Here is a 17,706-nt window from a genome sequence, read left to right as displayed (position 1 = left end):
GCCCCCGGTTGCCCCCGTCGAGGACAACGGCGAGTCCGACCTCCCGGACCCGACTATCGAAGCAGACGCGCAACACCAGGACCTTCCGGATCTGGCTCAGTGGCGTCAAGAGGGGGGGCCCACCCAAGAACAGTTCCGCCAGGAACAAAAGACCTGTCCCTCCCTCGAGGGACTCCGCCAACAAGCCGATACCCAAAACGCAGGGGACACCACCGGAACCCACTGGGTCTACTGGGACAACGACCTGCTCTACAGCGAGCAAAGAATCGCCGAGCTGGGGGCCGGTCGAGTTCTGGTGGTACCGCTCCGCTTCCGAGACTTTCTGCTCAACCTGGCCCACGATGTCCCCCTGGCTGGACACCTGGGCCAGGACAAAACATACAGTCGCCTGGTGACCCACTTTTTCTGGCCAAAAATGAGGAATGACGTCCTGAACCACTGCCGATCTTGCCCCACGTGCCAAGCCAGCGGGAAGAGTGGTCGGAAGCTGAAGGCCCCTCTGCAACCCTTCCCTGTGGTCACCACCCCGTTCGAGAGGGTGGGGATAGACATTGTGGGGCCTCTGGACCCCCGCACGGCACAAGGACACAGGTTCATCTTGGTACTAGTGGACCATGCCACCCGCTACCCCGAGGCGGTGCCCCTACGGACAGTGACAGCTCCGGTGGTTGGCCGGGCCCTGATGGAGATCTTCTCCAGGGTAGGCTTCCCCCGAGAAGTCGTCAGCGACCGAGGTACGAATTTCATATCTAAATACATGAAGTCCCTCTGGCAACAATGCGGGGTCACCTACAGATTCACGACCCCCTATCACCCCCAAGGGAACGGACTAGTGGAGCGTTTTAACCGCACTCTCAAGGGGATGATTGGGGGATTGGAAGAGCCTCTCCGTCGCCAGTGGGATGTGCTGCTCCCGTGCCTCCTCTTCGCCTACCGAGAAGTCCCCCAGAAGTCCCTCGGCTTTAGCCCTTTCGAACTCTTGTACGGGCACCCTGTGCGAGGGCCCCTCAGCCTAGTCAAGGAAGGTTGGGAGATGGCCCCCTTAACGACCCCTCCCGACGTCTTCAAATACATCCTGGCCCTACGAAACCAGACCCGGCGCTTCAGGGAGATGGCCAAGGCGAACCTCGAGGCCAGTCAGGAGGACATGAAGAGGTGGTATGATCACAATGCCTCCTCCGTTGAATTCGAGCCTGGGCAGCAAGTATGGGTGATGTCCCCCACCGAACCATGTGCCCTGCAAGACAAGTGGACGGGGCCCTTCAAAGTGGTCGAGCGTAAAAGCCCCGTCACTTACCTCATCGACATGGGGTCCACCCGGAACCCCCTGCGGGTCCTCCACACCAACCGGCTCAAACCACACTTTGTGCGCTCCGAACTAAGCCTCCTGATGGCGACAGACAGTGGTACAGAAGAAGACTCCGAGCCCCTCCCGGATCTCTCAAAGACTCAGGAGAAGGACGGCTCCGTGGATGGGGTCCGGCTCTCTGACGCCCTCACTTCGGAGCAACGCCAGGACTGCCGGGACCTCCTGCTGCAGTTCGCTGCCCTGTTCTCCCTCACCCCCGGGGTCACCCCTTGGTGTTTGCACGACGTAGACACCGGGGACAGTCCCCCTGTCCGGCACCGGGCCTACCGCGTACCAGATCGGGTACGGGCCTGCATACAGGAGGAAGTGGCCAAGATGCTCACGATCGGGGTCATCGAGCCCTCGGACAGTCCCTGGGCCAGTCCGGTTGTATTAGTTCCCAAGGCCGCTGCCCCCGGCACCGACCCTGAACTGAGATTCTGCGTCGACTACCGGGGCTTGAACGCTGTCACCCGGACCGACGCTCATCCCATCCCCCGAGCAGACGAGCTGATCGACCGGCTGGGGGCCGCCCGCTACCTTAGTATCTTCGACCTAACGGCGGGCTACTGGCAGATCGGCCTCACACCCAGGGCTCAGGAACGGTCAGCCTTCTCCACCCCCGATGGCCACTATCAATTTAAGGTCATGCCCTTTGGCATGAAGAATGCCCCCGCCACATTCCAACGTCTTGTGAACCAGGTCTTGGCAGGGCTCGAAGAATTCAGCGCTGCCTACCTGGACGATATCGCTGTATACAGCCGCCACTGGTCCGACCACCTCCGTCACCTCCAAGAGGTCCTCCAAGCCCTCCAGCGGGCCGGCCTCACCATTAAGGCCGGCAAGTGCCAAATTGGCCAAGGGTCTGTGACCTACCTTGGGCACCAAGTGGGAAGCGGGCTGGTGGCCCCACTACAACTTAAGATTGCTGCCATCCAGTCCTGGCAGCCCCCCGTCACCCAGACCGAGGTCCGAGCCTTCTTGGGGCTCACCGGCTACTACCGGCGGTTCGTGAAGGACTACGGCAGCATCGTGGGGCCCCTCACGGGACTCACATCCAAGAATCAACCGAAGCGGGTCCACTGGACTCCTGATTGTCAAGCGGCCTTCGAGGAGCTGAAGGCCGCCCTGTGCACCGCCCCGGTGCTCCAGGCCCCCGATTACAGTCGGGAATTTGTGGTGCAGACCGACGCCTCCGACCACGGCATCGGGGCCGTCCTCTCTCAGCTGAACCCCGAAGGTCATGACCAGCTGGTGGCCTTCATCAGTCGACGTCTCCTGGCCCGAGAACAGCGTTGGAGCACCATCGAGAGGGAGGCATTTGCAGTAGTGTGGGCCCTCAAAAAGCTCCGACCCTATCTCTTCGGTACCCACTTCCGGGTACAAACCGACCATCGACCCCTGCAATGGCTGATGCAGATGCGGGGGGAGAACCCAAAACTCTTGCGCTGGTCCATTTCCCTGCAGGGAATGGACTTCACTGTGGAGCACCGGCCAGGCCAAGACCACGCCAACGCGGATGGCCTGTCCCGCTTTTTCCGCCTCGACGAAGAGAGTCCCCAAGGAGATGGGTGACTCTCCCCGCCTTCAGCTGGGGGGGACGCATGTTGGACAGGCCACACAGAGGGCTTGCTCCCTCCCCGCACGACAGGGCCCGAGCTCCGGCCCACCAGGCATACCCCCGTGACAAGCCCCTGTACTCCGTCTCCCGACGGACCCTCTGCCCTCGGACCCCTACTCATCACGGGGTCCAGCCCCACCGGCTTCCCCGGCCGGGTCAAGCCGCCATCTTGGGCCCTGCACCACGCGGCCGCGTGGCCTCACCTCGACCCTAACCCCGGGCCTGGCCGGCCCCGACATCCCGGCACCACCATCCACCCAGGAGGTGAGCGGACCACTTGGCAGGTCAATGGGAGAACGAAGTGTCAAGAGCTCTTCCCCCGCCAGGTGCCGATCGCCTCCAGCTCCCCCAGGCGCTGGCTCCACCCCCTGCTGGGTGTCTGGACACCTTCATCCCGGACCCTCCGACCTCCAAGTGCGAGGGTCCGGACATCAAAGGGCACCAGCCCTATAACTGAGGCAGCTCCGGAGCAGGAAGGCAGTTGTATCCTGGAGTCGAGAGACACCGAGTGAACTCAACCCTGACGGTCTACTGGCGCTGCCGTAGCCCGCTCTTGTGAACCATCGTCCTGCCTGCTGGCGCTGCCGCGGCCTTCTGCAACCTTCATCTTCCTGGGACCTGCTGGCGCCGCCGCGGCCCGTTGTAACGACCATCCTCACCGGGACCTGCTGGCGCTGCCGCGGACCGTCATCTTCCTGGGACCTGCTGGCGCTGCCGCGGCCCGTTGTAACGACCATCCTCACCGGGACCTGATGGCGCTGCCGCGGACCGTACATCTGCCGGGGACCTGCTGGCGCTGCCGCGGCCCGTTGTATCGACCATCCTTACCGGGACCTGCTGGCGCTGCCGCGGACCGTACCACCTAACCACCAAGCTCGAGGATTGTGAGCTCATCATCATCTCATCCGAACTACCTGATTGGTAAATAGACTGACCCGCTACCCCCGTCCCTACCTTACGAGACTCTAATCGAGGGGACCCCTGCGTCCAGACCTCCTTGTACCATTCTACCGTATCATAACTAAGTACCTATAAAGAACACTGAACCTTATCCGTGTGTGATATCTGTCTGTGGGGGGGAAGTTACTTGTCTGTACGATCGCTGGAGACGGCTCTCCCCGGAGACCTCTCCCCCTGACCCCGGCCGGCCCTCCCGGTCCGTCTACCTTTTCTAACACAGAGAGTGTGGAAGCAGGAGGATGAAACGGCGTTGATTTGGCGTTGATTGAAAGCGATGAGTCCAGGATGATGACGAAGCCTTACTGCTGCACAGCCATGCATCAAAATAAAAGGACGGGAATGCACCATATCTGCAAGATAGAGCACATTCCTGTCCTTCTCGCCTGCGCCAGTCAACAAACAGCAGCGGTGCGCCAGCACAGACAGTATTGTGTCATTTTGCAAGTGTGCTCGTGCTGAGGAAATGATTGTTTTTTGCAGGAAGGGAAACCTTACTGCACAAAAACTATAATAAAGGCATTTCTATCTTTCTATGTGTGCTGCAGAATGCAGCATGCATAGAAAGAGGGAGAAAAAAAGGAAAAATAAAAGTACTTCTGCTCTTTGCACCTCCTCACTCCTCCCCTGGGAGGCATAGGATTCTGACGCATTACCCAGGTTTACAAGTTGTTTTAAATCTGGGAACGCATCATGTTCCATGGATGTTGCATGGGAATACCCACAGCAGCACCCATGGAACACACCTTACACGCAGAGTTATGCCTGAAAGGGGGGCCATATTTACAAGGCCATAAAAAGTCAGGCAGGGTGACTTTACATGGCCTTGTTAAGATGGGGAAGCCCAATATGCTGCCAGTGCGTCAATAAAAGTGATGCACCTGTGGCCAAATGGGCTTGTAAATAAACCCCACATACAAAATTAATATATTACTAAAGCCCATAAAGTAATACAAAAAACAATATCATTTACAGCTATATTATTGAAAAGTATATTAACAACACAGATTTTTTTAAACTATATTACCTACGTAAAAACTGGATGTAAAGTTTCAGTATGATCCAACTCTTCATACACAAGCTTTCCTACAACAGACACAAGATGTTGCTCCAACTCCAGTGACTTTACCCATTGAGTCTTACCAGAGCATATGTTATGTGTATGGTTTTGCCAACAAAAGGAACGAAAGGACAGACTGGTAACAAAGGAAAAAGTCACATTCTTTAAGATTATGCTTCTGGTCTCGCTAACATGCTATTGAAATAAGTAGTTTATACTTCCAAATTATATTCTTTGAATGCCTTGCTGCATGGAGCGATGGGAGTCTAGGCAGAGGCGACCGATGAAAGTACTATACAGTTTTGTGAAGAGATCTATGTAACAGGCATTGACTTGTAAGATCTACTGCTGATTTTTGTGGCACTGGAGAGAATATTTATACTGAGCATGTGAAATATACACAGTGACTAAACAGATAACCAGAGGATTTAACTTGATAAAGATCAATATTCCTGCACTCAGACGATGAGAAAAATTTGATTTATGGCTAGAGAGTTAAACATAGGCCCACTGGAGAGGACCCTCACTTTGTACGTGTTGTTATCGTTGAACTGTAATCAGTGTAATAATCAATACACAGTTTAGATCATAGTTAATGCTAAGAGTGACAGTGAAGTGATATCTGTTCAAGCAAAGTAGTAGAAGTGTAGTTAGAAGCTTATTAGGGAGCTGTGTCCCAGACATAAGGCTATCAGTTCTGAATTAATTTCTTTCTCCGCTTCATTTTGTTAAATTGTTAAGACATTACATAAATTAATACGTCATAATTTGTTACATTTTAAATTTTTGTAGATTTTATGCATAAATATACTTTTATTGGAAAGATAAGTTTGGTAATGCACAACTGCCTCCCGTGGTCGAGCATGCACATGGCAACTCGAAGCAAATATTGCAGTCTTCTACTTACAAACCTTAGTGACACGTGTAGGTATTTCAGTCACTGCAGTGTTTTGTTCCTCACTGTTGTCTGTAAGAGTAACTTGTGGGATTTGTTCTCCTTTTCACAGAATGATGGCACTCCCGTGCCTGCCAAGACTCCTCCCATTGCTGCTGCTGTGTCTGTACCATCAAACATCTGTTTCAGGTAAGAAAACAACTCTGTTTTCTTATTTTATAATATCGGGCCTTATTTAAATAAGGCCCTCAGGACTAAGGTGAACTTCATCCCCCAAGCAGCAGTGCACCAGGTGGCCTGTTTGCAGAGTGGTGGTGAAAGGAGGTGTGGCCTCTAACTACCTCTCAGCAATCTGGCTGTGTGAGACTTACTGGAGGTAACAGGAGGGCTAGTTGGTCCCCATGGACCCTCAAGAGCCAAGGGGACTTTATACCCCAAATAGTAGAGCACCTGGAGGAGAAAGAGGAAGTGGCCACCGAAAACCTCTACGCAAACCCACTGTGTTGGACTTGCTGAAGGTAATAGGAGGGGTAGTTGGCCCCGAAGGACCCTCAATAGCCAAGGGGACTTCATCCCCCTACTAGTAGTGCATCAGGAGTTGTGTTTGCAAAGTGGTGGAGAAAGGGGGCGTGGCCTGTTATCAGATCTCAGCAATCCTTCCGTAGAGGACTTACTGGAGGTAATGGGAGGGGTAGCTGGTCACCAAGGATGTCCTTGGGGGCCAATTACCCCTCCTGTTGCCTCAAGTAAGTCTCACACATCTCTTTCTCCGCCACTCTGCAAATATGCCTCTTGGTACACTAATAGTTGGGATACAAAGTCCCCTGGGCTCCAGAGCGACCTTTGGGGCCAAGAAGCACTCCTGGTGCCTCCTGTAAGCCCTACGCAGGGGAATTCCTGAGAGCTAGTCGAAGGCCCAGTCTCCAACGGTTACAGGAACGTTATAGTTAGGAATTAGCATTTAAAATACCTTAGAAATTCACTGAAAAAACATAGGTTACAAGGACGTTATAGTTAGCAAATAGAATTTAAAAAACCTTAGAAATTCACTTAAGAAAACCAAAGGTTACAGGGACATTATAGTTAGGGTCAGATTTTACTCACACACAAACCAGAGAAATTCAGCCGTTATAGTTACCTCAGTGAAGTATAACTGGCGCCCCGCAATGCACTGCTTGTGACCTCACATCACTCATGACGTGGTCAGTGACCTCACTGATGACTTCTCATATGACATCACTGATGGCATCAGTGATTACATCATTCACAGAATCTCAGACGAACCCACTCACACCAGTGCAGAATATTTTATACACCCACTGCCACTCCCACACAATCATTCACAAACCCATTCAAAGAACCATACCAGTACTTAGACACCCATTCACTGATTCATAGATCTACACATACATCCACTCGCTCACCCATAAAGCCAGTGATGTCAATGACCATGTCATTAGTGATGTAATATGTGAGGCAGTAAGCGGTGCATTGTGGGGGTGCGAGTTATGATTAACTCAGGTAACTATAATGGCTGAATTTCTCTGGTTTTGTTAGAGTAAAATCTGACCCTAACTATAATGTCTCTGTAACTTTTTTTTGGGTGTGAATTTCAAAGGTTTTTTTAATTCTATTTGCTAACTATAATGTCCTTGTAACCTTTTGTTTTTTCTGTGAATTTTATAAGATTTTGTAAGTGCTAATTCCTAACTAAAACATCCCTGTAACCTTTGTTTTTTTTAGTGAATATATACAAGTATGTTTAAAGAAGAACTCGGTAGCTCCACCACCAAGAAATCCACGGCAACAAAGAAGTCCAATACAATAGCAAGGTCAGTCAGTAACGTTTTATTCCATCTTTACCAGGTGCACAACAACCAAGTATGTATGTATGTATGTATGTATGTATGTATGTATATATATGACTCTGAACACCAAGATCAATGTCAGGCACTTTAGTACAAAAAAACACAGCAGTATATTTCATTAACATGATGGAAGTTATATATATATATATTACATAACTTACAGTATATTACATTGGTGTGTGTGTGTGAGTATGTATAGATATATATATGTGTGTATATATATATATATATATATATACAACCAATCCTGCTACGAAATTTCAAAACAGGCGTAGACTCTGTGAGGATAAAGCAAGGAGTAGTTTATTTCACCAAGAGACCATGACGCGTTTCGACGGCAAGCCGCCTTTGTCAATATCACAGGTAACACCAATAGTAACCATTATATACTCTGTGTCTTTAGAAAAATCGTCATGGCAACGATAAACAATGAACATAGAAAATAGAAAAGAGGTCTTTATCCCAGAGATAAAAGACAGACTGTGAGTTGGCTTAAATGTTCTTTGCTGCTGAGAGTAAATTAAATTGAATTTACATTTACAAAAAAGCATATTTGTGCAATACAGGTTCAACAGAAAGCCGGAACAGAAATTAAAGTCACAAATAAGAAAAGCCACACAATGGAGCCCAAGTGGGCCTAGATCACTAACTCCCTAGACAGTCTCCAGGCACGTTACCTGGATGAGCACAGAATAGCTGAGTAGCTAAATGTTTTCTGAATATGAGCAGATAGACTGTGAGGGAGGGGAAAACTAAGCCTCTGGTGTGATCACATAGTAGAAATGGTGTCTGTCTACTAAGTCTGGGTGTAATAGAAGCCAAGACACATAATGAAATGGAAATTTAAAATACAGTGAGGTGAACCTGGGAAAAAAACGGAGTCTGGGTACGGTTGGAAACAGGCAGAATAGAATTATAAATGTACGGATAAAGCCTCATCCGTATTTAAACCAATAGGTATTTTGGTATTAAACAAAATTATGTACTTGGATTCGAGTCTACGCAATAATTGTTGTCTATTCCCTCCTCTTGGGTTCTTAGGTACAGTGTCAATGACGCAATAGGAGAGGTCACTGGCTCTTCCACTGTGGTATTGATTGATGTGTCTAGCCACAGGGTAGTTGGGGTCATTATTGTTGATAGCCCGTAAATGTTGAAGTATACGTACATGGACAGGGTGAATGGTACTCCCTATGTAACGTTTATTGCATGTACATTGTAACATGTACACAGCAAACTCGCTTTTGCACGTGAAGCTTCCTCTTATAGTAAAGGGGGAGTGTCTTAGTGGAGAGCTGATTTCTTTAATGTTAATACCATGTCGGCAAGCCTTGCATTTTGTACATTTTCTGAAGCCATTGTTGGTTTTGAGCCACTCAGAACCCTTGTTGATACTAGGTGCATTGTTAACTAATTCTTGTCTCATGGATTTTGCACGTCTGAATGAAATGGATGGTGTCTTTGGCATTTTATGACCTAGAACTGGGTCACTACGTACAATCTGCCAATGTTTGTACAACATCTTTCTAAAAAGGTCATGATACGCATTGTATCCAGTTATAAACCTTGGAGTTCCTGATGTAGAATTTTTCTTTTTTGTTTTTTCAGGATTAGGAAAAAGAAGTTCCTTTCTAGTGACCTTTTTAACTTTGGCATTAGCTTTGTTTAAAGTGTTATCATTGTAACCCCTTAGTTCTAGTCTGTCAAACAGGGTATTGGTAGCTATGACAAAATTGTTTTCGGTACTGCAGTTTCTCTTCATACGGAGACATTCTGCAAATGGGATGCTTTCTTTGAGAGAGGTAGGATGAAAGCTACTATAGTGGAGAATAGAATTCCCAGAAGTGGGTTTCCTGTAAGTTCTCGTTTCTATTTTTAAATTCTCCACAAAATACCTCTAAATCTAAGAACTGTATAGAAGATTTGTTAGTATGACACGTAAATGATAGATTAAGAGAATTCTCATTAAGTGCTCTGGCAAAGTTGAGAGCAGATTCTTCTGTACCTTGCCAAAGAATGAACAAATCGTCTATGTATCTTACATATAGCACCACATTTTCAGCCATCTCACGCTTATGCTCAACCATGAGTACCTGCTCCTCCCACCAACCCATATGCAAATTAGCATAGCTGGGGGCGAAGCAGGTACCCATGGCCGTCCCAAGTAGCTGTTTGTAGAACAATTTGTCAAATACAAAAACATTATTGTCTAGACACCATTCTGACATCTCCAGCAACATAAGGGTGTGTGTGTAAGAGTCAATAGATCGTTTGCCTAAGTAGTATTTTAAAGCATTAAGTCCATCTTTGTGTCTGATGCTCGTATATAGAGTATTAACATCGAGCGTCATCAGAACAAAATCCTCCTTCCATTGTAGATCATAGATCTTTGTCAAAAAGTCTCCTGTATCCTTTATGAAAGATGGAAGAGCCTTAACATGTAGCTGTAAAAAAGAATCAATGTATTTGGAAGTGTTCTCAAAAAGACCTCCTATTGCAGCTATAATGGGTCTTCCAGGTGGATTTATAGCATTTTTGTGGATTTTCGGTATTAAATATAGCTGAGGAGTAATAGGATAGTCTGTTTTGAGAAAGTCAAATTCTTGTTTGGAGATCAGATTAGAACATCTCCACTGATATAGAGCTGCATGGTATTTTTCTTTGGTGCTAAGTATAGATGTAGGGCTTATCCGACAGTAACATTCTGGATCTTGGAGTTGTTTGTGAGCTTCTAGATTATATTGATCTAAAGGCCAAAGAACGACATTTCCACCTTTATCCGACCATCTCACCACAATATCTTGACGTTCTTTGATTCTGCTTATGAGATTTTCGTAATCAAGTCTCCGATTACAGTTGGTACGGATAAATCTGTTACTGGATAGAATAGATAAGTCTTTAAGGTCTTTGACCATATTTTCTGCGAAAATGTCAATGTTGTCTCTCGGCATCATTGGCAGGAAAACTGATTTCGGTCTGTAAGGAGTGGATTTCCTCCCATAGATATCTAATCCCATGTTGTCTGTCACTTGTTTTAAGGGAATATCTTCACCAGATTCCAATGCCGCCATATCCTGTAGCAGCAACATGTCTGCCACTTTCAAGTTGCTTGCTGGCTCATTTGTATCCTTTTGAGTCATTGCTGAATTCTCAACGCGGGGAGGTCAGGTTTCTCATTGCGAGTGGTCGCGTATGCTCGCGACCACTCGTGATGAGAAACTACCAGTCCGTGTTGAGAAAGCTGCCGCTCGAGTACAAATCTACTCGAGCGGCAGAAAACGACCGCTTGCACTGTGCAAGATGCCGTTTGCAATGATTGCACAGTGCGGACAAGCATCCGGCACTGTGTAATCATAGCGAATAGCATTTCCTACCACACTTCGCAGTTCGCGTAGTGCTACGTGTAGCTCGCATAGTGCGAAGTGCACTTCGCGTAGCTACGCATAGCGCTACTACGCGAACTACGCCCAGGGTTATTCTAAAGTGCAATTGCAGAAGTTTGTGATCATGCAGGGCTACATCCAAATTAAATTAGGTTCTTAAAATTCAGGGCGGCTTTTGTTACAAGTCTTCTGTTCTTCAGACCTCCCCTTTACGACCTATCCTGAAGTGGGTAAAAATGCAGTATATATAAGACATTAAAGTGCCAGTGCAAGAGTGTAAAAAAATATATGAGACTTCAAGAGGAAGCCAGTTCAGTGCCTTCAGATGTGGTGAGATATGGTCAAATATTTTTGAGCCCCTTAAGGGTCTGGCAGCGGTGTTGGGGAAAGCTTGTAGGGGGGCCATGGAGATATTTTGTAGGCCAGAAAGGTTAGAGCATCCATATTCAATTCTGGAGATAATTAATGCCTGGACTGCCATTTTTAGGTCTGAGGTGTCAAGGAAAGGTTTATGTTTCCTCATATAGGTTGAATGGGCACCTGGCTACATTTCCAATCACAGCTGCGAAAATTTTGGGTACTGACTTCAAGTATGAACCATTGAGCACTGATATTTTTGCTGTGGCATCTGATGATGATGTCTGGTCCATACCTGAGCTGGAAATTCCCCCCATAAAGTAATGGTGCCCCTTAGCAGTTCAAATGAATGCCTTCACATTAAATCAGGTGCTTCACACTTGCAATGGCTGGTCGGTCTCTAATAAATCAGGTAGCCACACGTTCAACAGGGTGAACCACACTAGCCTAGTTGACTCTATATAATGTTGGATGTTAAACTTTGGCCAGTCCTGGTGGATATGGCCGCCTTACCACATTCTGATAGCAACCATTATGCCCTGGTCCTTAAGATGAGTTTGCCCATTAGTCCGCAATAAACAACCTCAGGGGAACCTTTTGACAGAAGATTGGAAGTTTCCAGTAAAAGGTGTAGGGTTAAGAGGAGCAAACTAAAATATTCACGGGCGTCTGTAAGGGAGATCTATGGATTTGTTGCTGCCGGTATGGATGCCATTTCAGCATTGGCTACTGCAGGAGATGCTCCTGAACTATCTAGGGCAATTATTGAGACCTACAGATGGATGTTTAAGGGCTTGAGAAATCACTTCGTAGTTGAAACCAGGTGCTAAGTTGCGAGGAAGCACCCTCAAATGTGGTATAATAATTTGTGCAGGGCAGCAAAGAACGATCTTGTCCTTGAGATCAAACAGAGAAATAGACCATTGATCCAGGCAACTTGACAGTCCTACAGAAAAGCACTATCTAAGGCTAAAAGGATTGGGAGCAGGGATTATGGGACCTTCTGGAAATTGGGAGCCATACGTAGTAGGGACGGATATAGAATAATATTAGCAGCTCGTGACTGGGTAGTACACCTCTCGAATTTGTTAACGCAAAAGGTAAATCAGCAGGCTGCCTTAGGGAATCAAGTGGGTCCTGGGGAACAGTGTCAGTTATATAGCGCTCTAGGTGAGGTGATTGTGTGTAATGGGATTATCTCCACTAGCACACGACCTTCATTCAAGAAGAGGTGGATAAAGATATTACAGTGGGGGAACTGATTATAGCAATCAGGGGAATTGTCCCCAATGTGACTCTGGGTTTGACAAAATCCCTGGAGATTTATTTGCAAGTGAGACGGACATCTAGAGTGCTTATTTTGCAATATAATTTACAGTCATTATGAAGTCCATTGATCTGGGCAGGGGCTGAAATATTCTCTGTATTAAAAAAGGGCTCCTGTGAGCTGCCTGTGACCTATTGTCCAATAAGTCTTATCAATAGCTCACAAATACATTTAAGTGAGGTGATTCTGGGCAGAATGCAGAATTGGGTGGGAAAATGATATTATGGCACCCCTCCAGACAGGCTTTATAGAGTCCACTAGTACAGTTGACCAAGTGTTTAGTCTACAAAATTATGTATTGGAAGACCGTTACCCTGGGATGGGGACGACTTTATGTCACATTCGTAGACACGCTCTCTGCTTTCAATTTAGTACAGAGGGCAACACTTTGGAGGATTCTTTCAGAGATGGGAGTGCCCAGTTATTTGATAGACATCATGGTCAGACTACACAACAACAACTATACACGGACGAAGGTTGGTCGTGTAGGTGAGCTAACTGATCCCTTTCCTGTGACCAGAGGTGTTAGGTAGGGCTGTGTATAGGCTCCCACCCTGTTCATGCTTTACATTAATGGCCTTCTAAAATTCCTTGACCAGTGTGATAATGACACTCCCAGACTAGCAAACATGAAGGTTTCTGCCCTCATGCTTGCTGATGACACCTTTTTAATCTCCAAATCCCCTATGGGACTCCAGAAGTTGTTGGACCAGTTTGAATGTTTCTTTAAAACCAGGGGATTGGAGGTCAATGTAACGAAAACCAAATATATGCTTTTGAATCCAGGCCCCTTAAGTAGGACAAACTTAACTTTAGCAGGGGCACCATTAGAACATGTGCATATATTTGTATACCTAGGTATAACTTTAAGTGAACATCTAGGATGGCAAGTCAATGCAATTAAAATTAATCGTAATTCATATAAAAATCCACAGAAGACACAGATATCATACAAATCAGGTCAATTCTCATATACATTCTAATTATTTGCAAGTAAAGAGGCCTATAAAAAAAATCTTTTCAAAATAGCAAGACATTCCTGATAAACCAAACAATTATATGATACTGATGCGGGTGCTGGTGTACAAGTTACAAGTATTCCAGTTCCTAATCATTTTGAGATCAAAGAGGCTGCCTCCCCCAGTCCATTCAAGTACCATGCACTGAATCCACAACTCGGTTTCATGTCCATTTCCTGAAATTTTTATTGTTTCTAAAGTACCCTGACATAATTGATTTGCCCCACTGACAACTATCGGCGACAATGGAGGGATGCTTGCTCAAAAGGAACCATCTTATATAAACAATTCTGCACAAATTGGCAGAGTGGCATACCAAGAACGGCGGGGGGTGATATTTTGCAAGCACTGAACTGCAAGCTGGACCATCTTAGAAGTCTACTCACCTCCCTTTCTGATCAGGTCACTAGCATACAGACCAAAACACCCTTCTGCTGTTGTGGTCATGTGTGCAGCAAAGAAACACCTGGGATTCATCTAAAGGACAAACAAGGCCCTAACACCAATTCCATCATTTCAGGCATTAAATGCATAGATCAGAGACCGGTCATTGCGGTGAACATGCACCAAGCTAGATTTGCTAGAACAGAGGTGGCAACTAGACTACACAAAAGTGTTTCGAGTTCAATTCCTCCTGTGAGGACCTTAGTGCAAAGCACATCAAGTAGTAAAACCACTGAAACATCACTCCCTGATCATAATGTGGGGCAAAGAGACTAAGTCAACAGGAGAGTTCTGTGTCCACTGGCTAATCCAAGAGTACCCACTTTTCAACCATCAAATCATTGTTCTTTGAATATTCCATTTTATTCTCTGCAAGGAATGGAATTAATTCCAGATGTTCCAAGTACCTAAATTAAAGCCAGGATCCTTTGAGGACCCCGATGCTTTAAGTAATAAAGTGAGCCACTGGCTTAGGGTGATTAGATAGATTAGATCTGATATTATGCATGTAAGAAGATGTGCATCCGCTATATCTCCTTATGATTCAATTTTGGTTCTGTTTTGTTCAAATCTGTCGGCTGAAAACCTTACAAATTTTGAACTGGGATCCTGCTACCTTTTTGGTGGCAAACAGCTGGAAATTAGGCTGAAAGCCTCTCCCCCGTCTGCAAGAGGGTCCTAATGTGCACCTTCCCAACACAGAGTACAATGGGTCTAGAGGATAATGGATGCGCCAAATATGTTGTAACCGGAGATTAACTAGATGTCTAGCGACTATGTTCATATTTTGATCACTACCCAACTTTTATCAATCTATGATTTTAACCTTTTCACGAGATTTATGAAGAAACTGTTGATCTTTTTGCTCTTTTGCACATAGCTCAGGGCTGTTTTTTGCACTTATTGGATATAGGGATGGAATGTGTATCTATTAGGATCTTTTCTTTATGGTTGAACAGACATTTATAAATCATAAATCGACTTGGACGTGTGCTGTTTTATATTTACATTCTTATATTTGATATACAGTTATTGTACTGTGTATTTATATTTTGATGGGTCATGGAAACCAAATAAAGTATGACTACTACTTCTACTACAACTAATACTCTGCTTCCTTTGAAACTAGACCTGGGGATGAGGGAACTTTCTGATAGATTGTGACTGCACCCCTTAGTTTATTGGAGGAAGATTAGGGCTTGTCCTGAGCTGGTATCCCACCGACAAGGCTTAGAGGAAATATTGTCCTTGGTTGGTTCCAGCAACATTCATCGGCTTAAGTATATGAAAGGTACATTCTCAAAGACTGGGTCCCTAACCTATGGAGTGCTCCAGACAAGGCTGGGGCTATTTCTAAATTGCAATTTAAAATTGCATATTGGCAACATAAAGATACCTTCACACATTGCAAGTCGAGGTTTGGTACTTTGACAAATGCCTTTCTTGCAGTCAAGGACTCCTGACTCCTTTAAAAAGGAGGATTTTCTGGATAAAACCAAGCTACCTTTAGCTTTATGATTGTACCTGCAAATTTGGTAAGGCTCCTGGCCTCTTAAAGTCTCCACTACTAGGTGGGCTTGAGTGTCTTGGATTGACAAGCTGCAGTGGCTGGCCTATGGTGGTATTAAGGAAACAACGGGGCAGATTGAAGGTCTTTGTTCTTACTCGATTTTTGATGGGTGTGTGGAGAATAAGGTGCAAGATGGGCATTGCTCATTGAAATTTGTATAACAGTGACATGTAAAATGAGATCTGTAATTAGTGTCAGCCAACCAGGATGTGAAATATTTAGATAATATCAGCACATTTATTTTAATGTTATCTTAGGGATTAGTTGCTGGACAACCTATTTTTGTATTTTAATGTATCTAAAACTTGTTATCCAGTTCATGCACTTTTAAATATTGCATTTTTTGCACTGTATATGTTGATTGATATTTATTGTTTTTATGGGTTTTTATGGCGTTGCGCCAAAATAAAGTTTAGTGATGATGATGAACCCTTTACACTTTCAGGTTGTTGGTGGCAATTAAATTGTAAATTAATCTTTGAGTTAATTCTCTCTCATTGCTTCACCTCACTTCCTCTTTCTCAACTCTCAGCATTTTCCTCTCTCAGTTTTTACTGCTCTACTGATGGAGCAAGGTTTCATATAAAAGAAACTTGCTTGTATGCAATCCTCTCGAACAACATTTAATAAAGTAATCAACATGTCTGTGAGTACTAATATTGCACCGCATTCCACATATTCGTATCCAGGGAATGCTTTTCTATGTGCATTGCTAACCAGTAACCCGAGTGTCATTAATATGGCCGCCGAAAACACAGGAACTCTACTGCCATGCATCTACTGCATCTACGTAGTATGACGTTTCCTGATGCTTGGAGGGAAATCTTTGCAGCTGCACCATAGCTTTAAAAATGGCCCCTTGAAACTCTCACACTAACGCAAATGCAAAGCCGCAATCAACTTGTGCAAGTTCTACTAAGCTATTAATGCAAAAGATATATTAAGTAAATGGGGTTAGAGGAGAAGTAAGTGGTATACAGTGAATTCATTTATTTTTGTATTCTAACATGTTCTTCTTTGACTTTATTAATAGTTCGTATTTGGGCCTTGGGGGGTGACTGAGATCCCTACCCATGTGACAGAAGCGCATGCGCACTACAAACAAGCTCTAAACTCTGATGGCACCATTGGACTGAATCCAAGGACATGTACTCTGGAAGCTCTGGGAACTTCATCCCTTGAACCAGGAAGAGGAACCAATAGAATACTTTGTTGCCGAAAATATTGAGCCACATATGAAATGCGGGTGGTTATAAAGCATGGGAAAGAAAATCCTAAGGGGCGGGTACATTAGACAAAGAAGTAAAGAAAATTATTACACATAGTATGGTGTGATGTACTCTCCCCACTGTCTGGCCCAATCAAAATTAAGGTTGTACATAGAATTGAAACATTTGGGGGTGGATCATACACAAGATTGGTATACAGAGGTAAGTTTTAGTTAGTTAGACACACTCTATGACACTTGATGCTGAGATGCTGCCCAAGCATGCTGTGAGCTGATTGAAGAATCCAACACTAGGGAAAATTCACGGAACAACCGAGGAGGCACATCTAGGAAGGGGTCCGGACAAGCCCGAGCCAGAGAAAGTAGTACCAGAGAGGGGTGCGACGCTGGCGTTGCACTAGAAGAAGTCACGTTATCGGTCCTGAACCTGTCCCGAAATCTCTATTACTCTGATGTCTAGGTCCTCACACCATTCTAGGTAAATATAATTCTGTGTGGTAATGTCCTCGTATTTGCTCTCTATTTCTCTCCTTCAGGTACTGTCATCACAAGAATTATTCACTGTGAATTGATTTTCTCTTAACTTTACTTTCCTTTCCTGATAGAAACAATTTGGTGTATCTATGTGT

At 45.7% G+C, this 17,706-nt stretch overlaps 1 protein-coding gene across 1 annotated transcript in view; it reads left to right on the top strand.

The window, feature by feature from the left end:
* Positions 1 to 17,706, top strand: part of LOC146869599 (butyrophilin subfamily 3 member A3-like) — a 299,341-nt gene that overhangs the window by 81,697 nt on the left and 199,938 nt on the right. Inside the window, exon 2 of the mRNA XM_085608183.1 lies at positions 5,994 to 6,070. Coding sequence (XP_085464309.1) covers positions 5,995 to 6,070 — 76 coding nt within the window. The 5' untranslated portion in view covers position 5,994. The remainder of the gene's footprint in view (positions 1 to 5,993; positions 6,071 to 17,706) is intronic.

Source organism: Triturus cristatus, chromosome 1_1, assembly GCF_964204655.1.
Source record: "Triturus cristatus chromosome 1_1, aTriCri1.1, whole genome shotgun sequence".
Lineage (NCBI taxonomy): Eukaryota > Metazoa > Chordata > Amphibia > Caudata > Salamandridae > Triturus > Triturus cristatus.
Note: the sequence above shows the minus strand (reverse complement) of the source record. Positions and strands in the feature narration are given on the sequence as shown.